This window comes from Chrysemys picta, chromosome 11 (genome assembly GCF_011386835.1).
Source record: "Chrysemys picta bellii isolate R12L10 chromosome 11, ASM1138683v2, whole genome shotgun sequence".
In the NCBI taxonomy this organism is placed as follows: domain Eukaryota; kingdom Metazoa; phylum Chordata; order Testudines; family Emydidae; genus Chrysemys; species Chrysemys picta.
Window position 1 is genome coordinate 33,545,723 of NC_088801.1, and position 23,935 is coordinate 33,569,657.

At 37.9% G+C, this 23,935-nt stretch overlaps 1 protein-coding gene across 2 annotated transcripts; it reads right to left on the reverse strand.

Annotated features, from left to right (window-relative positions):
* Positions 1 to 6,615: 6,615 nt before the first annotated feature.
* GCG (glucagon) lies at positions 6,616 to 19,980 on the reverse strand. 2 transcript variants are annotated; one of them, XM_042860795.2, is made up of 7 exons: positions 19,875 to 19,980; positions 13,975 to 14,075; positions 13,384 to 13,545; positions 12,483 to 12,536; positions 11,093 to 11,230; positions 8,793 to 8,936; positions 6,616 to 7,754 (listed from the first exon to the last, which is right to left on the reverse strand). In XM_042860795.2, exons 2-7 carry the CDS (start codon positions 14,070 to 14,072, stop codon positions 7,730 to 7,732), a joined length of 621 nt encoding a protein of 206 aa, XP_042716729.1. In that variant the 5' UTR covers positions 14,073 to 14,075; positions 19,875 to 19,980; the 3' UTR covers positions 6,616 to 7,729. The 2 variants fall into 2 exon arrangements, with proteins under 2 accessions (XP_042716729.1, XP_042716730.1); XM_042860796.2 differs by lacking the exon at positions 13,384 to 13,545 and having other exon boundaries at positions 7,255 to 7,754.
* Positions 19,981 to 23,935: the final 3,955 nt, after the last annotated feature.

A 23,935-nucleotide genomic window follows, 5' to 3' on the forward strand; every position in this document is an offset into this window, starting at 1 on the left:
CAAACTCATTTTCTCGCATTAGCTATTATGGCATGGGGTCAGTTAGTCTCAATTTGATTCTCAGAGTTTAATCTGTCATTGATATCCCAGTATGTATTGTTGTTGTATTTTTAATATAACTATTAGAAAGTTAATGAGAGCTAATTTACTTCTTCTTTACTTAATTTTACTTAAAAAACCTGTTACACAAAAATAGCTCATGTTTTGTTATTCTTGAGTAGGGTTTAAGATAAAGGAAAAACAGAGGTAGGTCTTTACGTTGTTTTTAATAGTATCCTTTTCAAATTTGATCATTTACATTACTGGGAATGAAAGTGTTAATGTCTCTGTAGGAAGGGTGTGTAAGGCGGAGAAGGGTAGGTTGGGGAGTCAGGAAAAAACGTAATTACATTGGAATTTTTTTCCTGCATACTTTGTTTTTAATTTTGAAGTTAAAAAGGCCTAGGGCCAGGTTCTATGCTTAGTTACATCAATGTCTGTTTGGGAATGTTTTGGGCAGAAGAAAATGTTAACTGAAAGTTAGGAAGAAAAATCAGAGAATTCATATCCCATTTTTCAGTCATTATTTTTCTGTGAAGCTTTGCATCCTAACTCTGACCTGGCATCCCTTACTCATAGAAGAAAGCGCTCATACTTGATTACATTCTATTAAGTGAGGCATTTAAACCAGTCATTTGATATCTTCCTCCTTCCTAGCTCAGCGTGATTAGGAAACCTGGGGTTAAGAACAGAGTAGTTAGCTCTCTAAAACACCTATCCAAGCCAGAGTAATTAAAACATCATAGAAGTGGGGTTATGTGGCAGTGAGTACATGAAGTGGGCTACTGAACCTTTCACATCTAGTCACTGTTTCCACTGTTACTCAGGCTGGCCATGAATTAACGCAATTAACTTGTTAGCTGTTGTGATGACCCATGGGAAGTGTGCTGGTGGTCTTATTTCCAGTTCCTAATGAACTGTTCGCCCCACAGTCAGTACCCTTCTTGGCACTCAGCAGACCAAGGAGAGAATGGTTGTGGAGGTCAAGCTTTCTCCTGCCCCTAGATGTGACTCCCTCTAGGCCAAAGCTAAGTCATATTGACAAGGCAGACAATCTCTTAAGCTATCCTTATTCTCATCCTCCTGTCCTATTGTAAAAGGTGTGTGGCAACACCATGCAAACTGGTGCAGTCAGACACAACACTACAGGTGCAACCTGCCAGTTGGGTTGTCAATAAGTTCACCAACACCTTTACATCTCAAAGTGGCCACCTTCACAGGTCTGATTTATTAATGGAAAGTTCAATAGAAACACAAGAAATAACTTCACCCAGCTTTCTTACAGGGAGGCAGACTCCCCAAAGTCTATCAGTCCCAGGACCAGGCCTTTTACTCCCAGCACACACACACTTGACCTTGATTCCTGGAGTTAGGGTGGATTTAGGGTTTTCCTCCCAAATGTAACTCATCTCCTGGCAGCACACAGCTCCTTGCAGGCTGGGCTTCCTGCAGCAATCCGAGAGGTCTCTCACTAAGCAACTTTCCCTGGAACCTCATCTCCTCTTTAAAAATGTCCCTCATTGACCTCTGGTCACCTTTTACCAGGTCCAAGTACTGTTTAGCCAATAAACTGCCAACCAGCAACATAGGCAATTAAAACTACTTACACGTGGGATGAGATGGGCTTGTTCTCCTTAAAGAAGGCTGTTGCAGGAAGACTTGGCTCTGACCCCCTTAAAGGGGCCAGCTATTCTGTGGCATATATCTATTCTCTCCCTGATATCCTGGATGCCCTTCCAAATAGATAGTATGCCCCTTTAATTAAGTAAAACAAACATAATTAAGAAGTCAAACATGTAAAATATCTCTCCTAAGAAGAGTTCCAGTCCTCTCTAACTTACAACTGGTTCTTCTTACTGGGTTAACAGTTGTAACATGGGTAGTAGCCACTGCCAGTTAGTTTTTTCAATGTACCCATCTCATTTTGGAAATTTCATTTCTTATATGTGGCAGAAGGCATTTTATCTCAGTCCTCACAACACACCCATGGTACCCAACTGTTACAGCATCTCTGGTTTCCTTCCCTATAAAATGGGATAGTGGTACCCAAATGGGCAATAGTGAACAACATGCTGATGTTCCTGCCTGGGTGGTATCTAGAAAAGTCTGGAATCTACACTCAGATGTATTTGTTTATTATTATGGGCAGAGGGGAAAGAGTCAGGCCTATTTACAGGAAGTTCAATGTTATAATAAAATGAGATGTGAAATAAGAGATGAAATACAAACAGTTTTTTTAATGACAGTAAAAAGAAGGAAACCAAACAAGTCTTGCCCTCAAAAGCAGCTGAGGCTAATCTCATATTTACTCTGAATAAACAAAATGCCAAAAGGCTCAGCACACATAATGGGGCAGCTCTGTATCTCAAATACAATTAGGAGGGGATGCAGTATAGGACACACTTCTTTATGAGATTTAAAAATGGAGAAACCTCCATTTTCTGGTAGGAATGAATAACCCACTGTATGGTGTTGGGACACAAAAAGGAATAAATCCAATTTAATTATGAATGGCATTACTATTTTTCAATGCCCCCAAACAGCACAGCCAGAGGATAGGTATCCGTTCTATTCCATACACGACAATTCTATGGAGTGATTCTACCGTGGCTGTAAAACCTGCAGTGGGACAACACTCAATGAAAGTTCCCATAGGCATTCTGTCTGCAGAGGACAGAGGCATGTAGAATGTCTCTGAGAGTGTGAGGGAGTAGTAATTGCTACAAAAAGCAGCATGCATGCATCCCAGCACTACCCCATCTGCCAGGTAGCGAGAGATGTGGGACAGACCCTGTTCTACCAACCTATGCTCTCTTTGGGCACTAACACTTTCCCCTTCTTTGTGCTGGCAAAGCTCAAGCAGAACCCCCTTTCACTTCACCCCCAAATGAGTACCTGAACTGCAGAGAGCCCCATCTAAGTAAATAACTGACAGCTGCTGAGAGTCTCCTCCCCATATGCTTGGCAGAGAAAACCTATTATTTAAAAGGGGTATGAAAGCAGGCTTAGCTTCCAACCTTCTCTACAAATACAGCCCTCACAGCATGTAAAGACCAAACTCTATTAACAAACAAACCATGAGAGAACATAAAGATTTCACACTGTCTCCCCAAGCTGTTATAAATCCTCCCTCAGAATTGCTCAGCCTACACATACAATTAGCCATAATCTGTTACAAATACTATTCCTTATAAACCAGGGTAACACACTGCTGGGGACACCCAGAAGTTTCTCTGCAATGCACAGTCATTACCACTGTGCATTCACAGAAGATAAGTTTGCTGCTCTGTTAAAGAGTCAGTACATCACAGTTTATTAATTTAACTGGAGTGAATAGCCCTTCCCTTCAAAGCTGACAGCTTTGCTTACTGCTAACATGTAAATTGAGGTAAACCCATATTCCTTTGTCTAGGACAGATCTGTTTATCACCTCTACCTAGGCAAGGCTGTCTGAACTTAAACATGTTCTAGTAAAATCATACAGAGGGAATTCATAACTTCACATATGATGTTAACACATGCATTTTACAATGATAATAATAGCCAGAATGTTATTAGCATATGATGCCTCACAAGGCATATTTTGTACGAATACTATTGGAGTAGTGTGTAGGGTCTGAATATCAGGGTGTCTAGGATCACAACCAGAGAATCATAGAATCATAGGATTGGACGGGACCTCGAGAAGTCACCTAGTTCAGTCCCCTGCATTAATGGCAGGACTAAGTACTATCTAGACCATCCCTGACAGGATATCTAAAATGCTCTTAAAAATCTCCAATGATGGAGATTCAACAACCTCCCTAGGCAATTTATTCCAGTGCTCAACCACCCTGACAGTTAGGAAGCATTATTTTTCCTCAAACATAGGATATCATTCATAATATTACACTTGAAGTGTACAAGAAACACTCAGCAGCTTCTTTCACCCCATATGACTAGTCCTGTGATTTCAAAAATTTATCAAGAAGCATGTGAAATGATAGAAGAAATATTGATTCCCTCCTTCTTGCTCTAACTTATCCCCAAGTTATATCTTCTTGGCCTAACTATAGGGAAGAGCTAGGGTTATAAAATGTATATTTTTCCTATTAATATTGGGCAAAAAATACACACAGAACTTCTAGACACTGACTCCCACTTCCACCTGCCCCTTCATCGAAGAAGCAAGATGGTCTGGTAGTTAAAGCTCCAGACTGGGACTCAGGAAATCTGGTCTGAATTTTCAGCTCCTTTGTAGACTAGCTGTGTGACTCTGAGCAAGCCACTTACACATCATCTGTAAAATGGGAGTGACAACATTTCTCTGCACCATAGAAAAGTGTTTTAATAAAGTACACGTGATGCACATTAAGGAATATTGGCTGTGGAACTGTTAACATTCTGGAAACTACAAAGTACAAACACCTGTGAAGCCAGCTGGCTCCCACTATTGCTCTACCAATCCATGCAAAAAGAAGTATTGATTCTTTGCCTTATTTCATCCTGGCCTAACCCAAAATGGATCTACTTTACTCCATCCTGTACAAGTGAGACCTATAGTATATTTAAAGGGTCTTTTATAGTCTACCTGGAAAACAACTTGTATGTGTACCACATATTTTTCTTTTGAGCATAAATAACAAAAAGTGAGGTAATAAAAAAGCAAGACCACCCAGTGCTATAAAGAGTTAACAGTTGGAACAACACTTATTCAATAATTACCACATGGTTTCAGACTTGAATGGCTGAAAATTAACTTTTTCAGTTCTAGAATCTCTTGGAAACCAGACATTCTGCACACATGAGGTTAAACAAATAACATATGTGTTCATCTTCTCTAACAATGGCATCATAGAAGACATGAACATGTTTTTAAGAAGAAAATCTATAATCTGAGTGTTCCTGCTTTTAAAAAAAGGTAGAATATGAGAAAAGCTATATGTTTCTCTCAAAAGCTGTTCCAGGTGTCAAGTTAGAAATGGCCAATCCTTATCTGAATTTGCAATTTATTGGTTTCTGCAGAACTTGGGTGGGGAAGTAGTCAGCCCAAAGGAAAAGTTATGAGTACTGTAGAAGTGCTAATGCTTCAGAATTTCAGGAATTCCAAATAAAGAAGTCCCATGTTGCCTCCCTTTATGATTACTATTGATTTTGTGCAAAATATGTCTCAACCAAGAATCCCCCAAATAGTTTTGTTTGGACAGTGTTTAGATTATGACAAAGATTTGATCAAATGTGTGAGGAATGTGCTTGCCACTTATCTCCCTCCAGCCCACAAGTTTGGAAGTGAAGAGAATGTTGTAGTACACTTTTTGCAGCTTGTAGCTGAGCCCTCAGACCTCCCCTAAGCTCCATATAGTCAACCCCTCCCCCTGCAAACACACGTTCTCAGTCTCTCTACACACTCCCTACCACACTTACCTAAACCTTCAAATACAAGCTTCTTATTATTAAGGCCCTTCACAAATTAATCACTCCCTACTTATCTGCTCTTATGTCTTACAGTATCTCTTTTATTGTTGTACGCAGTGTAGTTGTAGCCTTGTCTTGCCATTAAAGAGACAAGGTGGGTACGGTAATATCTTTTATAAGAGCTCTGTGTGGCTTAAAAGCTTTTCTTTCTCACGAACAGCAGTTGGTCCTATAAAAGATATTACCTCACCCCCCTTGTCTCTCTAATATTTCCTCCAGTCCATCAACTATGACAGCTTCCATCGCTCATTGTCCACCTCTCCAACAAGTGCCTTTACTCCTTCTTCCATATTGACCCTTACTCATAGAATGCCCTCCCTGAAGGTTGCCCACAAAGCCACCGCACTGTCCTCTTTCAAATCCATACTAAAGACCCACATCTGCTATGATGCCTATAATAAATTGCTTGTTGGTTATGGCTAGGCAAGTGCACAGCACAAATTATGGAAAATATTAATATTCAGTGTTTATTTATGTCTTTAAAAATGGACTTGAAACTTGCTAATTGTGCACATAGCTTGTCTATGTAAGATATATTCCTATAACTGTTCCTCTCATTCTCCCTCCCCTATCCCATTAGATTGTTTTGTTACCCCACTTATTGCTGCTTGTCTTTAAAATTAGATTTTAAGCTTGTTGGGGCAGGGCCTATCTCACTCTGTGTGCGTTCAACACCTAGCACAATGGGGCCTTGATTGGGGTCCCTGGGTATGACTGTAAAACAAACAGATAAGAGGAGCAGAATCATTTCAATTGCCTGTGGCAAAGGGCCCAGAATGTAGTCAAATTCTTGACTCAGTCAACTCTGGATTTTATACAAGAGGCAGTAAGTACCATTAGACAATCCCTCAGCCCCAGGTACTCTCTCCTAAGCCACAGAAGAATGCAAACACTTGAATTACTGCAGTTCTAATGAGTGGAGGGAGAGAGATTTTGGGAGCTGATGGTAGTGGCAGTTCCAAGATAGCATCACCACAAAGGCTATTCCAGAGTTACATCAAGGAAGGCTGCCTAACAACTTATCTTGACTAACTGAGTGTAAGACAGTTTACATCACTATGGGCATGAGGACCAGTGCGCAAACCACTGATTACATGTATATGAGTACATAGATGCAACTACTGTGTTTTTCCCCTTTTATTTTCCTGTTTATGTTTTTCTCAATACTGCCACAAGATTCAGGCATTTTCACTCTAGGTATGCTCAACTCTGCTTGTCAGTTGAACAGTTGTTTCAAGAATTCAGAGTGCCACAAAATGTTCTTTGAGGAAGATTGTGGTGGGAATAGAAGACTGGCTGACCATATTCGAACTAGCTGATCCAGCTCCTTGCGTTCATGGTATTACACAACAGTGCGTATAAGCAACACATAGCATTCAAAAATTTGCAAAGATGGCTGCTCTTGCACATTTTGTTAAAATACAACAATTTGTGATAACGAAGAACATTTTAAAACAACCCCACCCTATCCCCTTTAAACTCAGCTTTTGCTTTCACAATTTCTTTTTTCAGCAAAAGTCTACTCGAAATTCACACATCCCCAGTTTTAGAAATCATCAAAACCATTTCATGAAAGCCATTCATAAGAGGAAATACTGTACCATGAAAATGTCAGGAAACAAATGCTAAATTTATGCACAGCATTACAAATTAATCACTTGAAGCTCTGTGACACTTTAACTCCTTAGATATAAACAAGCTTGTTTTTCTTCAAAGATGCAAGGGGGACACATGCAAAAAAAATAAAAAGACAACAAAAAAGAAGCTTGAAAAAAATTTATTTAAGGCTATCATTTAATATCCTGAAAGCTTAGCCTTTTTATAACAAAGGTTTCAAGAGGGAAGTTCACTTCTCAGACATTTGTGACTATCAGCCCCTTTCTAATAATGCAGATATTTGGTGTTTGGAATCAAACCTATGTATAAGTCGACTTCATAGAAAAATAATTTCATTGCTAAATGTAAATAGAGATATTTTGGCCCTAAATAATTGAAAAATATGAAGATGGGGCATTTTTGTATTCTTAAAGCTGTTACTCTGTGTGTCCTTTTGACAACAACCTTTTCATATATAATCCTTTGGCAACACTACACTATAGTAAAATTCATTTTTTGGCATGCAAAGCAATATGGCTTATAAATATAATATATAGAACACAAATTTCAGAATTCCCTGGTGACCGGCAGCTGATGCAGTGAAGAAGATCTTGACTTGTCCCATATTTATTTTGTACTTTTACTGGTATTCCCCCAAAAGGTCCCTGGAAAAACAAAAGGACTTAATTAGGACCAGTTACAGTATTCAGAAGATTAAACATATGTGGAAGACATTTTTCCTGGTTTAGATTTAACTGATCTTAGTTCCACAAACCCTTCAATTATAGATTGAAAGCACAATTATTTCTAAAGGTAAAGCTCTTAAAAAGATTTTTAGTGGATGTTGTTAAACAACATTTTTCATGTTGTACTAGATGCTAAATTTGCTAAATGCAAAAAAAAAATACCAATAAAATTTATATTTTAATAATTATTTTCAAGTTTTAATAATAAGAATTAGTATTTGTTGGCCTACATTCTCAAAAGTGACTAGTGATTTTGGATGTTTCCATTTTTGTGTGAGGTGCATGAAAGAGACCTAATTTTCATAGGGAAGGCACTCAGCATCTTTGGAAATCAAACACCTTACATATGTCTCAATTTGAGCAGTATTGTCTTTAAAGTGCTTTACAAACCTCAACACATAATTCCTAAAATACCCCGAGAACTGGGTTAGAAAGTTTTATTTTCCCATTTTACAAACAGGAAAACTGAGGCAGGGAGCTTAAATTACCCACTTTAGCCATAGAGGTTTTTCATGTCATAGGAGGGATTAGAGCTCAGGAGTTCCTGGCTCCCACACCTGTGCTCAGACCACTCTTTAAGACTGTATTCTTTTTTACAAAAAATGTCTTTGATACGTTTTAATAATGTTTTGGTGGTTATAATTGTTACGTACATGTCAGTTTCTTTTACCAATAATTTATTTTGGGCCAAATACTTGTCAAAGTCAAATCAATGGCAAAACTCCCATTAACTTAAATAGGAATAAGATCTGGCTCTTGATACAAAACATAGACTATACTTGGAATGGTTTTGCTTACAGTATATGGCACGGTCTGTAGTCCAACATTTTTAATACGTGTATGGGTATAAATAAATAGTGACAGCTAAGTGAAAAATGAGCTGCCTTTCCTCAGTGTGCTGGAAGTATATTAAACATATAAATATAGTAAGATTTAAGATGATCAAAATTCAGTCACCTCTGGGTAACTTTTGTGTTAATCAGCCATTTTAAGAACTCTTTGGCAGCCATGTCATCGAGGATTTTGTTGATATCACTGGTAAAAGTGCCATCTGCATGTCTTCTGTCCAGTTCTTCAACTGCATTAGCTTCTTCTGAGAAACTTTAAAGGGGAGAAATTGTCAAATAATAGCTGTGCAGACCAGAATAAACAAACCTCTTCAAGGGCCTCATCCTGCAGTCTTTACACACTCAGAGTTCCCACTGATTTCCAGGGATGCAAGACTAGCCCAGTATTAGAATGTTCTATGTTAAAGGAACATTTGGAGCACTTCTCAGTGAGAGAAGACAGTTTGGATGTCTTCCTTTCCCAGTTAGGGCTCTGTTTCTCAAAGATTTTTTAAGTGAGCCTTAATTCCTCAATTATAATTAAAAAAAATAAAAAGCCAAAAACACCAGACCTAATACATCAAATTGCAGTTTCCTAAACCAATGTTACTCACAGCTGAGATTAAAACATAATCAAATCCACTGTAAACATAATAAGCTTCACTGCTTAAGAATGAAGTATTATTACATTGTAGCCAACTGTTTCAAGCAGCTGATTAATAGTTTTATTGGATTTATGAAGTCCTAGATTTATAATTCCTAACGTGTTTAGTGCATGAATATTTACCCTTTTGGCAAAATCAATTGGGAGCTTTGTGAATTAACAGCTGCCAATTATAGTATTTTCCTAAATTGTGTGTGTTGTATGCTGTATACAGACATATGGGGTCAGAGGTGCTGGAACAATTTTTATAGTGAGATGCTGAGAACCATTTAACTGCTCTTTAAACCCTGTACATAATGGAAACCACTTCAAACCAGGGGGTGAGGCAGCACCCCCAGCACCCCTAATTCCAGCACCTATGTATGAGGCCAGATCCCGGCTCCACTTTGTGCCCCTGGAGATCCATTCTAACAGGACAGCCAGAGATTCCCCTGACAGACACCTTTACCCCATTTGCTCCCTCCCACCAGGCAAAGGGGGTTCTTTAATTGACAGGGGTCCAGTGGGTTGGAGCTGGAGCACACTGTGCTTTGGTGACCTCTGGCAGGCAGAATAGTCCCCTAGGGGAGCCCTCTAACTTGCATAATTTACAATGGCCATTAGGTTGTTCTATGGGATCCCAGAGGCTAGTTTGACCTCGAATAAGGTCAAGGATCAAGTTTTCAGAAAGGTGATTTACACTTACCCCACTTTCCCACCCAGGACTCTGGGCTGAACACAGCTCGACCAGACCTGGGAACTTGGCCCCTAATTTTTACCTCCATTATCTATGGACACATGGGTATCTTTCTGCTGCCCCTGACTGCTATTCATTACCCATGACAACAAGACTACTGGAAATCAGAATGTCAGTATCATAACTTAACACCATTCTCTTTTCAATAGCTGATCTCACTCTTCAATTCTATCCTTTCGGAGATAGCCAGTCCTTCCAGAATTACTTTATCTGTTGGCTCTTCCTAGACTCCAACACACAATCTTGTCTTAGAGATATTTTATTATTATTGATATTATTATTATTTTGTAAATAGTGCCAGAGACATACACGGTGCTTTACAGCTGGTAAAATGTATTTTTTCAAAGAACAGAGGGTGAAATGAAATCCCTGCCCTGAAGAGCTTACAGTCTAAAGGCCCAAATAAGTACAGAACGGATAACAGATGAGAACACTGTAGTTGCTAAGCCATGAAGAGCAGGGGGGATTTGAAATAGGAAGAGACCGAGGATCCTTTGAAACGATTAAATGTTCTAAGTGTAAGGTTATAATGAAAGAAGGTATAAAGCCAGGAATGAGAGGAGTGCATAAGCAGGAAAGAGTGAAGCTTGTGATAGGTGTATGGAGTAAGAGAGGATGTAGGAGCAAAGAGGTCAGAAATGTAGGTGGGGCAGAGCTATGGAAGGGCACTTTGAGGACAGGAAGATGAATCTTGAACTTACTGCAGTAAAGAGATCTTAGAAAGGGAAAAGTGTGGGGGGATTCTGGAGGAAAGACTGGTTCAGATTTAGACATGTTGACCTTGAATCTAACTTGACCTTTTACAGTGTAACAACACATTAAACTTGTCAACATCTTCATTTTAATCTGTAGTAGGACTGAATCATTTAAAATGATCATCTCATACCCACAATGTATCGTATCTTAAGATACAAAGAAAAATATGAAATACAGCAGGAATAAAACAAAAATACATTATGGTTCGATTAGGCTTGATTTCTAACCAGAAAAGCCAAACAACATTTAATGATAGGAACGGAGGGATTCTTACTCTCTTCTTCCTCGTCCGTTCACTAACCAAGCAATGAACTCTTTGGCAGCTTGACCTTCCAAATAAGAGGTGATGTCACTGGTGTAGGTGCCCTCGGCGTGCCTCTCAAATTCAGCATGACGCCTCGAGAGTCCATTGCTGAAATAAAAGCAGTTCTCTTATGATCAGGACCATGTTATCACTTTATTTATGCCCTTTGCTTGCTTCTGTTGGCTTCTATTTCCTGCCAGACCAGCATTTTTCATTAGCAGGAAGTTTTCCCCAAAATTAGCCTTCATATTTTCACCCTAGGTCTTAGTTACACCCCCTGGCACCACCTTAAATAATTCCATCATATCCCCCTTTTGTCTCTTAGCCAAACGGTACAGATTTAACTCCTTTTGCCTTCATTTCCTCCAGCCATTGAGCATTTTTGGTTACTCTTCTCTGAAGAAGCTCCAGTTTTTCAATATCCGTTTTGTCATGTGATTTCCAGAACTATTTCAGGTGTGCTCATGTCTAGGGGGTGTAGAAATGGACTGTTTCCTCCCTTTCCCTTGACGCACTGCCTTTGCTTATTCAGAACAAAATTGATCATTTTCTGAAGCCAAATTGCACTGCAAAATTTTGTCTAATTTGCTGCTCACTATAACTGCTCGGGTCGTCCATTCCCTGCCTCCTGGCAGAGAAGACAAGTTTTGGAGCATTTCTCTCCAGATGTATTAGTTTTCATTTATTTTTAGCATTTATTATTTTCTGCCCATGTTTCAAATTTCTCTAGGGCCCTTTGCATTATTTTTCCATCTGCTTGGGAGTTTGACATTCCTCCCAATTAGTACCATCTGCACTTTTCAATTACATGCCATCTATTCCCCCTTCTATAATGAACAAGTTACATAAAAATGGACCTAACACTGATCCCTGTGTTACTCGGTTAAAATCTCTTCCTGCCTCATCGTATATCATTCTTCTTTCATTGGTCTTATCAATATTGTCCAATATTGATCCCCCAACTCCATATTTCTTAGGATTTCCCTGCCTTATCTCACACTTGTGGGATTTTAATACTTCTTCCATTGTACCTTACTCATTAGATTTCTTTATTCCCTAAAATTTCCTTTCCTGAAATCTAATACTCTCGTACTGCTACATTCTCAAGGCCATTCCTGAATTCAGTTAGCTCACAGCCACTGGTTCCAAGCTTCTCTATCATAATGAAAGTCTCACTCATTTCCTCCCTAATTGTAAAAATTAGACCCAGAATGCCTTCTTCTATGGCTGGAGTATCTAATTCCTGCATTATAATTTTGAAGGTGTAAGGAATTCTCTGTATTGTTGGCTGTTTCCTACCCAACAGAAATATTAATTGTTTCAATTCCTTCTGAGTAACATATCCAGCATTTTAAAGTACCTTGAGAGCTGGTCCAGGAATTTTTCATTCTCTCTCTCATCCAGTGCCGGTTGTCTGTAGCAAAGGCCCAGAGTCATTAGATATCTGATATTATATTAGTACATTGCATTGTATGCATAATATGCATTAGCTCATAAAATGCTATTGAATATTATTTAAATATTACGGTAAAAATCTGTGAATGCTAAATGACACAGGTGAGTGCTTTCGGGGGCTATGAATGTAATTGAATACAGGCTCTTGAAACTCTTAGTTCCATACTTCTGTTTTTAAGGACCACCTTAGCACGGGAAGTTAAAATGTTAGCAGCACTAACTAAAACCAGAAGGGACCATTTGACCCCCCCTTGTATATCATAGGCCATAGAATTTCATCCAGTTACTTCTGTGCTGAGCCCAGAAACTTGTATTTAACCAAAACATATCTTCCAAAAAGGCATGCACTGCCAGTATTTCTGTGGCACAATGGAGGTATCTAGTGGCCGACAAAGCTTAATCCTCTATAAGTGTTCTATAAGGAGACCACAGGATCAGAGTAGCTAAATATGGAAAAGACCTATTAGGTCACTGAGTCCATCTTCCTGAAAGAGTTTCCTTACAGATAACAAATCAGATACCACACTAATACCTGCCAAAAGACTGATGACTATTTTCAACCAATCACTTCTGCTATTTCAGAAAAGATTAACTAGTATATAACAATGATCTTCCACAGTTGGCTCATTTTTTGCTAACAACATATCAATGCTATGTTTCAATTATCCTGAAGGTCTTCTTCTCTGATTTGTATGCTATGCATTTAAAAGGAAAATAGATCATGTTCTGTGAGGGGAAGCTGAATAGTGAACTGATTCCTGACATGCACTAGTTTATGGATGTGCATGAAGATTTATAATGCTTACCCGCTTCTTTTAGTGCTCATTAACCATTGCACAAAATCCTGAGCTCGTCTAGTGTCCAAGTACTTGCTGTAATCACTGGTGAATGTGCCTTGTGAATGACGTTTTACTTCATTCAGCTGTCTAGATTCATCTAATGGTTCAGTCTGGGAAGCTTTGAATGATCTATGAATAGCGTGTAATACATTAATCAGCATTGATGATAGCACTTTCTACAGGTGCTATTCCTGCATTGACTTCTTTTTAAAAAAAATTCTATATTCCAACAGAATAAGAACAAAGAAAAGAAACAAAAATTACTTGCTACTGATATGATTGTTAGCTGGCTGACAAAGTCAATCAGTATAGCAGCCTGGTAACTGTATAACTAAGAGTCTATTAGGACAACAATAAAAGGGTACTGTTAGAAACACCAAACAACTGGTGTGCTGCACTTTGCAATATAGATATCCTTCTCTGATCCATAGATGAATTAAATATACTGTAATATTATAAGAAACTTTTCCTCAAGTCAAAGATTTTGCATCGAGTTGCGGGAAAAGTACAGGGGAGTATGTTTGGATTATTCTGAGATGTTTGATTTGTAGTGTTTACCTGGATTTCTCTTCTGTGTCTTGAAGAGGATTTTGCCAGCTGCCTTGAATGATCATTAAAAGCAATCCAGCCACAAAATAAATGCTTTTCATTTTCATTGCCTGTCAGAACACAGATGGGGGGGGGGGAATAAATATAGTCCTCTTTACATACTTTGGAGTCAATATATAGACAGGGAAACCCACTAATATAGAATGGAATGAAACTCCATGTATATGAAAGGAGAATGAAAATCCTACATAGTTTCAATGTGTTGCAATTGTCAGACTATAACACCAGGTGGTTTTTAATTTTCTGAATTTATTGACTAAAGAAATAAAAGCAAAGTCCCATCACAGAGTGCAGTGTCACATCCAGCCACTCTTCTTGCTCTAACTGAGCATTTTTAATTCATCCCCTCACTTCTAAATCCTTGTGTTTTGTATGCTTTTGTTTTTATCATTTAAAGCAATGAACACCTGTAGGATTGGGCTCCTTGGGTAAAATAGGCAAATTTCAATCCAGAGTGTGACTTTTACAAAAAACAAATACATTTATGGTTAGAAATTTCTGATACAGAAGGTATATCAAATTCTGCTGTAAGGAGTACTTGTGGCACCTTAGAGCTGCTACTCTGAAATTCTGTTGTGTTTATGGTGCTTTTGATACAATGCTATAACTCGTACAGTCTTAGATTTTCCATTTTAGTCCATCATTAGGTTTATACCTTGCTTCAGCCATTAAGGGCTGATCCTGATATGCTGCTAGGTGTAATGCACATTGCTGTGGGTAGTTCCATTGACTATATACAATTAATAATAAAGGACTAGATTGTGATCTCTATCCTACTCCCTGTGCGGTCTCATGAGTAAGATTATTCATTGTGAGTAAGAGTATCACAGTGTGGCCCACAATATTATATATATATGTATGTTTTGGTGGTTCAGAGCTATATTGTGAATATCTTATTCAGACTGATGAACACTTTCTCACACAAGTAGTCTCATTGTCTTCAATTATATATTTCAGTGAGCAATCACCAATGTGAGTAAGGTGTTTACCATCTGTTCTTTAGTATGTAAATGTTAAACATTATCGTTATTCAAATGTACTATTATTAGTTTGATTTAGCTTACGGACCCAATATTGGAGATGAATAAATAATTGACTTTTTTGGTTTGCTGGCAGAACTAGAAAAAAATGATTAAGGTTGAATGAACCATTTTGTTCAGCTTTTCATTTCATTTTGTTACATTTTTGGGTGCTTTTTAACCTTAATTATTTTAAAAAACCTAGCTAAATGTAGAAAGAAATGTCATTTTGGAATGACAAGTCAAAATATTTCATTCTGAAACTGTCAAACATTTTGACTTTTTCTAAATTTCTTTTTCATTTTTTATTCATCTGAGACTATTCTCCAAATTCAACTCGAATTCACAGTTTCGACTGCCTTGAAACTGCATTTTTAATAGAATAAAATATTTGACCAAAATAATTTTGACCAACTCTACTCAATACTGAAAATACTTACTGCTGAGCATAGTCCCTATTACTGCAAATAGCCCTGTTGACTTCAATCAGACCACTCACACAAGTTAGCACATCAGCGAGCAGCAGTAGATATTTGCCTGGTCTGTTTTATAGACTAAAGTGATTTGTAATGAAAACATCTATGAAATTGAAGCAAAAATATTATAAAACAGCAAGTAGATTTTAAAGTACTTGCTTTGGGTCAGTTCTTAACTTTATGAAATGATTGTTTAATAAAATTAATTAATATACATTTTGGACTCATGCTTTTGGCTATTAAAAATAAATTAAACAAGCCAAGATATTTAGCTCAAAAATTAGCTAATCTTCATCAATTCATGCTTTAAAATTAGCATGGATGACAATGTTAATTCACTATAAAGCAACTGAAATTGTAATAAGTTCACAGAAATTGAATGTCACTGGAAGTGTTTCATCATGCATTTGAACTGATACTCTGTTGTGTGCCTGAAAGAGCCACTCTCCCATCCATGAAAATGTTCCAGAGAAGTTTATACTACAGTCTGAAAAACAAAGGGAGATAGGAAAATTGAGCCAGTTGAAATAAAATGTTAAGTGGCTAACTAAATCCCTGCAGGCCAATAAAAAAAAAACCCTAAATTCAACCTTCCACACTATTTGTAATCCTCCCCATTGGTCCAGATTTCAGAATAAGGGACCCTTGTACACATTTAAAGCTAAATTCTGCACTGATTTATACCCCCATAAAATCCCAGTGATATTGTTTATTTGAATTCAGTGAGCCGCACAGTGTGTCAGTCAGAGCAGAAATGGACCCGCTCTATACTGCATTACTTTGGCACCATGGGCTGAAGTAAGAACGGACCAGAAGCCTTGTTGTTTCAGGTTTATGCTATGACACATTTCAGAGCAGGTTTTCAGACATAACTGAGCATGACAACTTGTATCTTCCATGAATTATAAGATAACACACAACTGGACATGAAACGTAACAGAGTAGAAGATTCAATGGATTCCAAATGCCCAATAATTTGGCTAAAATCTAGGAGTGGAAAATATAATAAGCCAAGTACTATGCAATTGATGGATAGCAAGCACTTACCAGTAAGCACTGAGTAAGGTTCATTGTTTATTGTACATCAGTATTCAGACTATCATATTGAGGTTTTCTTCCCCAGAGCTAAATACATATAATTTAGATGCAGAGCAATGATGCCAGAGAGGAAGTATATAGAAGATCTGCATACAGACGTAGGTACTGAACACTCAGTGCAGGATATAGAAACCAAACAATCATGAAACTGGATTTCTAAATAGCTAGGGGCAGATCCGCAGCTGGTGCAAATTGTCACAACTCAATTGACTTTCAGGGAGCTATGACAATTTACACCATCTGAGGATCTGCCCCCTGGTATTAACTACTTGTGTGCTCTGCCTGAGCAGAGCTGGACTGTCTGGCAGCAGTCCTTTAGTGCTGCTGTGACTAGGTAAGGCACTATTTTCAATGAAATGTTACTGGCCAATAGCAATACAATACTGCTGTGTTGCAACATAAGGCAATACAGTTAAGTGGCATTTTAGTCAGAGCTAGAAAAATGAATTGAAGAATATAAGATTTTCCATATTGGATCAGACCTTTGAGCCATGAAATCCATTATCCTATCTCTAGCAGTGGTCAATACCAGATACGCCAAAGGCAAGTGCCTTCATAATTGCAGCCGGCTGATCATGCAATGGTATACATAGAGAGGGATTCCTTTCTGACTTCTGTAGTGATTAGTTTATGCCCCGAAAGCATAAGGTTTGATTACTCCATTTCAACATACCATGCATATTGTACCTAGAATTGTCATATTGGTCCTAAAACTATTAAAATCCAGCTACAATATTTAACACTCCGTCCACTTGGAGTTGTACTTCAGTGGTACAACACTGACATCCAATGTTGATCCTAAAGAATACATCAGTTTCACATTTCACGTGTTTAAAGACTACAGGAGAAATCCTGACATCTATTCACACTTATTTCTCAGTCAAAAGTTTCTAGAACAGGCAGGATTTGGCATGAAATAGTTTGATTATTAAATACTGTTTATGTTGAATATCCTCAATAAGAAAAAGTTGATCTTCAGTAAATAATTTAGAAATATAAAGAGCATGATTCAAAGTCTACTGAAATCTTTGGAAAGATTCTCATTAATTTCAGTGGGTTTGGGGACAGATCCTTAAGCTCCAATCCAGCAAGACTTACACAAAGTGCTTAATGCTATATATGAGAGCACTCCCATTTACTTTGATATGATTCTGGCATATGTTTAAATTTAAGTAAGTGTTTGAGTTCTTTCTAAATAAGTATGTTTTTCAGAATCAAGACCTTAGGTTGTATCAGCAAGTAGAATTTGGTGAGATTAGTAAAAAAAGAAAAGATTACTAAAGTATTTGCAAGATTTGAAAATCTTTAAGTTAGAGGAACCTGCCTTTTAGCCAGCCAGATATTTTGAAAACTGCTGCACTTTCATTAAATATTTGTCAAATGTTTTATCTTAAAATTTAAGATGAATTTTTGTACATTTATTCTTCAATATTTAGCATTGGTAATCACGGTCAGTAATAGTTATTTATTTTCTATAAGTCAAAGACAAAAGTAGTAACTAGAAATGTGTTCTTATACTATTACTACTTCCTTCTAGAAAACACAAAAGTGTGCCCTATAGAGAAAGAGGAATTATTAACAAAAGAATATTTGTACAGATTTATTACCTATAATTATTTATTGAAAGCCTGATAAAACTATTTCTATAGCAAGTGGAACCTAGCTCTTGAATCTGTTTGAGAGGTTTAGATTTTTTGTAGAAACAGCTACAAAAGCTTGCAGTCTCAAGTGTCAAAGTTCCAGTCAAACTGAAATGAATTTTAAATAGAAAATTATCTGTTTTTTTAGTTGGCTAATGAATTCATTTCTAATTCCTCTTCAATTAGAAATTAGAAAGTACAGTTCAAATCCTTCCTTTCCTGCAATTTCAAAATGTATTAGCTAAACTGAGGTTGTTACAGTGAGACACATAAAAATTAACAAATCAGCTGAATGGATGTTCTTAACCAGGATCCCAGCCACCAGAGAGACTGTCAATAATATGTATTTATCAAATCTTGATCAAAATGTTTAAGGCTGAAAACAGTTATTGACTCATATAGCATTGACTTTGCATTTGGAATTACAGAGGAATATTTTTTCTTGATAACCTGGACTTTCACTAGTCTTCTGAACATATTTTACTACAAATTTCTTTAGTGTACTGTGTGGAAGCTGTACTTGGATATATTGCAACAAAGTTTTCACAAAGAATCCTGCTAAAAGCCCAATTCATTCCAACAATCCGTTGAGTTACATCATGGCTGAATAATGAGAAATATTTTCATTTGAAAATTAAAAAGTGAATAAGAATAGATTTCTGGAGATCTGAGACTGTTGTAGATAGTACAGGTTATTAATTATGAATCGACTATCTCTTTAATGTACATGTAATTTACTACTAATTTATACACACTGCACTGTAAAATGCATTTATGGAAAAGTTCTGTAGAATGTAATCGATACCTTTCTAGAAGTTTTTTGCACCATCCTACAGTATTCCACAACTGGGATGTAATTCTGTATTAAATTCTGTAGGCTGGTTCAAAATAACCAACAAGAAGGTTATAATTTTCTATTAAATGATATATAACTTTCCCATATGGCATTTTATGGTGTAATATACATAAAATGAATGAAAACCACATACTTTCAATGGAGTTAGACCAGTGTAAAACTGTTGTAATGGAGTGGCAAATCTGCCTTGAGATATTTTCAAGTAATGTTCATAGAAACCTATTTAATTTCTCTAGCCCCCTGCTAGTTTCATCCCTATTAATTTCTATAGGACTTTTAGGATGTTCGTACAAGGGATGACGATGTTTAAAGTCAAAATGGTTCAGTATCTGTGGACACATGTCTAGTGAATGGTATTTGAAAATGGGAGTGTAAGACAAACAACAAAAATCAGTATTTATGTATGTGTCTAACATTTAAATTCTTACTATAATGCATTTCTTCCATGATTCCATGTTTAATCATCCTCCTTTCTATCATTTCTGTCACCCTTAGAAGTTGATTTTGCATCTTTGGATCATTCTCTCTTAAATTAGTTGCCTTCCATTGAATAAACTAAAAGTGATTAAAATTTAACTATATACACTACTTATTCATTCCAAATATAAAAAGATAATACATAATAATAAATAATAATAATAAAAGAATAACTTAAAAAGCACCATGTTGAGAGATCCTGTATTTGCTTTACAAACCTTGGACAGAACAATTGCACTCAGCCCATTGAATAAATCTTATAGGTGGCTAGCATGAATCTTACCTTCTGATACTTTGAAGTGATGCACAGCGATTGGGGAAAGAGTAGCTACTCTTCCAGAACTTTGGGAAGCCTTCAGGATCCTGAGATCTGCCTAGCTGCCTCTGTGGCTCAGCCTTATATATACTGTTCAGCTCTAGTAAGCATTATGAGAGTGCATCATTGCTGACAGTTTCCTTATTCAACTTAAAAAAATCATATTTGCCATTCTTTACTTTACATTTGACAATTTTTACAAGCAATTACACATATTGATTCTGCTTACCATATGACATCAGTGCTGAGATGGGTCCTTAATGGAGACGCAAAAGGAATGAGGTGTCAATGTCAAAAGAAGTAAATATCAATCAGGAGGACATTAGGGCTATACGCAATTAAATAAAGGTGCTAGGAATCAATGCAACATGTCCTTCAAATTCATGTTTGCCTAGCTGACATTTAATTTAAAATTGATGGGTGAAGTCCTGACTCCACTGAAGTCAATGGCAAAACTCCCATTGATTTCAGTGGGGCGAGGACTTCACCCATGAATTTTATAAGTTTAACATAATAAAACAGTAATAATAATAATAATAATAATAAGAAGAAACATGAACCTCACACAAAGTCCCCCACAACCAGAGAAAGGGAAGACTCCATAAAGTCCACCAGAGACCTTGCTGTGCCAATATAATTAACTCAAGAAAAGCTGAGATACTACTGCGATGGGCACCAGTACAAACCCCTAAACCAGACAGATTGAATGTAACAGAAACGTTCGGTTTCAATTCAAATTATCTCCAGGTGCAATGTGTCAATTTTGTAAATTCCTACATCTGAGAATATACGGTACGTGTGTGATCTGTATGCCAAATACTTGTTACATAACTGAGATCTACATCATGCCCCCTAGATCTGCTCATATAGCCCGGTGCCCTGGAAATGAGTTTAAAAGGATAATACAGGCCCAGGCTGTATTATATCATGTAGAGGTGCCCTTCAGAGTGAGTCCTTGGGGCATCAGTGACAGGGTCAGTAGCTCAGCTCTGATGAAGCAGCATTGCCAAGGAGGCAGGAGGGAAGGGCACCAATAGCCAAAACTGGCATAGAGGACCTGGGATCTGAACAGATTCCTGAGGATATGCCAGTGTTGGGGGATGGGTCCTTCATACTCTTTTATGAAACAACAGTCTGGGGTCTCCAAGAGGGGATCCCAATGGAGACTTCCTCCTGTGGGATTTTTCATGGGTGGGGACAATATGGATCTGGAACTACCTGCTAAACCTGTAAGTACAAATTGTAATAATGTCTGTACAACTGAAAGTGCTTATTACATTTGTAAGTGATCAGATGGTCCAGATAAGATGTTAGAAATTAAGGGCTAAACACTCCCCTAAGCCTAAAGTTCTGCTTGGTAGAGGGAAGGGTGTGGGACCACTAGGAAGCCACTTTCAGCTCACTGAACCTGTGCACCAGCAGTGGCCCCAGCATGAACTAGAGCATCGTAGGGGCTAACTTATGATACTGGAGTATGGTCCCTAAAGATACGTCCTCTCTCTCCCCACCTAACCCCTCACATCAGCAGAGTTCTCCTTCATTAGAAGAATTCTTTGCTGACCGACTGGCCAGCTTCCAGCCACACATACTACCTGAGGAGCATAAAAGGAGTCAGAATATAAACCAGAATCTAGCCTTATAGGTTTAGAGCACATATGTAATATAACAGCAAATACAAATTGTAATGTATGCTCACCAACTCCCACCCCATAGATACCTATGTAACTAGTACGGTATTACTGTATATACCTAGGGAACAGCAAATCTCATCATATCATGCCACCTTACACTGGCCACATGGTATATTTTAATTTCTAACATTGTGAAGTTATTGCATTGTTCCACTCACAGGGTCCATGTACTGAAACCAATGTTCCCGTTAAGTTTTCTCTATGTGAATGACAAATGACTGCCTGTGCTGAAGTTTAAAACTTAAGTCCACAGCCTCTCCCACTACCATTCCCTACATTCCTCCACTTTTCATTCACTCTTCCTCCTTCCTATATCAATTCATTCTCCCTCCTCATTCATTTCTTCCCGCATCACTTTCCCTCATCATCAATCTCCTTTTTACTCCCTCCCGTCTCGATTTCTCATTTCTCTCCCCCCTCCTCCGATATAACGCTGTCCTCGGGAGCCAAAAAATCTTACCGCATTATAGGTGAAACCACGCTATATCGAACTTGCTTTGATCCGCTGGAGTGCGCAGCCCCGCCCCCCCCGAAGCGCTGCTTTACCACGTTGTATCTGAATTCATGTTATATCGGGCCATGTTATATTGAGGTAGAGGTGTACCACTAAAGTGCCTTGCCTACCTTGTCCCAAATTTTTAAAAAATTTACTCTGGACTAAGATTTTAAGATTGTTAGGTATGGGGGGCAAAATCAGACTTTAAATAGGAAAGTGGGTTGAATCCTTCAATATTGCAAGGTACTGTGTCTCTCCATCATGTTGGTGAACTTTCCTACCCTTCTATGAGAACACACCAGTTCTGCAGTTCCCAGGCAGGACAGCAGATGGTGTTCAGTTGGCCTTTTATCAGTTTCTTGTCCAGTATGGTATACAGATAGTCCTGTTGCAATGGATTGCTACTAACATTACATTACTACATGTTGAGTGTTATTTATTTTTAGTTGAAAGATACACAGCCTTCCTAAATCAGCTCTGCAGAAGATAATACAATATCACCTTCCCCAGAATTCTGTCAGTTCTTTTCTTCTTGTTTGTTTAGTCTTATTTATTCTCTAGTGTAAAAATAAAGTTTTCTATTTACAGTATAGTCATTTCAAATAAGTATGAAGTATGAAACAGAGCAGCTGAATGCAACTGGATAGGCAACTTGCTACATAGATTATTTAGTTCAGCACAATCTAGTTGTGATCATCAAATTACAAATATGTCTTGAATGATACACGATATAAAAACTTTACAGGAAAGAAGCAAAAACCATCTGTGCTTTTAGTTATTGCTGTATATTTGTGAGTGCAACTGTATGCAATGGGTGAGCTGTATGCCAAACAAAATTACAGAAATGTTTCAAGTACATGTCCAGTGTATTTATTAGAGGTGGTTGAAATTTTTTGAATTTTGTACTTACAAGGAAGTTTCTCATCACAATTTGATTTTTTATGAAAAATAAACATTTTTTTTTCTAAATTTTGTTTTTCAACCAAGTCAGCAGAATCCAGTGACCTTTTTTTGTTACTGTTTTTCTACAATTTTTGTTATTAAACACACAACAAATGCATATTGGTGGTGGTTGTGTCTTGGGGGAATGGGCTGTAAACATGCCCCCCTCTTCATGACAGTTACCCTGGAGGTTCATCTGTCCAATGACTTGTCAGCCAGGACTATACTGTTTGGGCTATGTGACCTGTTAAGGGTCCCCACCACTGCCTGTCAGTCAGCGGGGATCTGAAGTCCCACTGTGGGTTTCAGAGAGGCACAGCACATGCTCATAACCTGCCTGACATCATTCCCCAGTCTTGACTACACCTCACAGAGCAGTGATGGCTTTCAGTGAAGGAGGATTTTCCCCCCTCAGGCTACATAAAAGACTCTAGTGCCCCAGCACCTGGCTAAACTGTGCAGCTCCAGCTAGGCTCCATGCCATGGATGTATCAAGGCTGGGGGTCTGGCCCTCAGTGAGTAGAGGTATCACTCCTATGCAACGGGCCACAAATCAATGGAGCTGCAGCAATTTACACAGGCAGAGAAGTTGGCCCACTGTGTACTAGCTATGCTACATTTTGTGAAGACAATGAATATAATTGAAAGTAATATCAATACTGTTAGCAAATATGATAAATTATTCAGATTAAATACAAAGCATTAAATGGCTCTGTAAAATGTATTAAACAGCTGTGCCCTGTAATTGGGAGCTGACTGATAAACTGGAAAATACTGAATGTGATGTGAATTTGACTTTATCTCTGATCCAATTTGTTATGGGCTTGAACCATGGCCTGGAGGACTGGCTGGAGGTGCACTTGGCCTTTTCACTCATGTTTTTCTCCAGGCCTATTCTG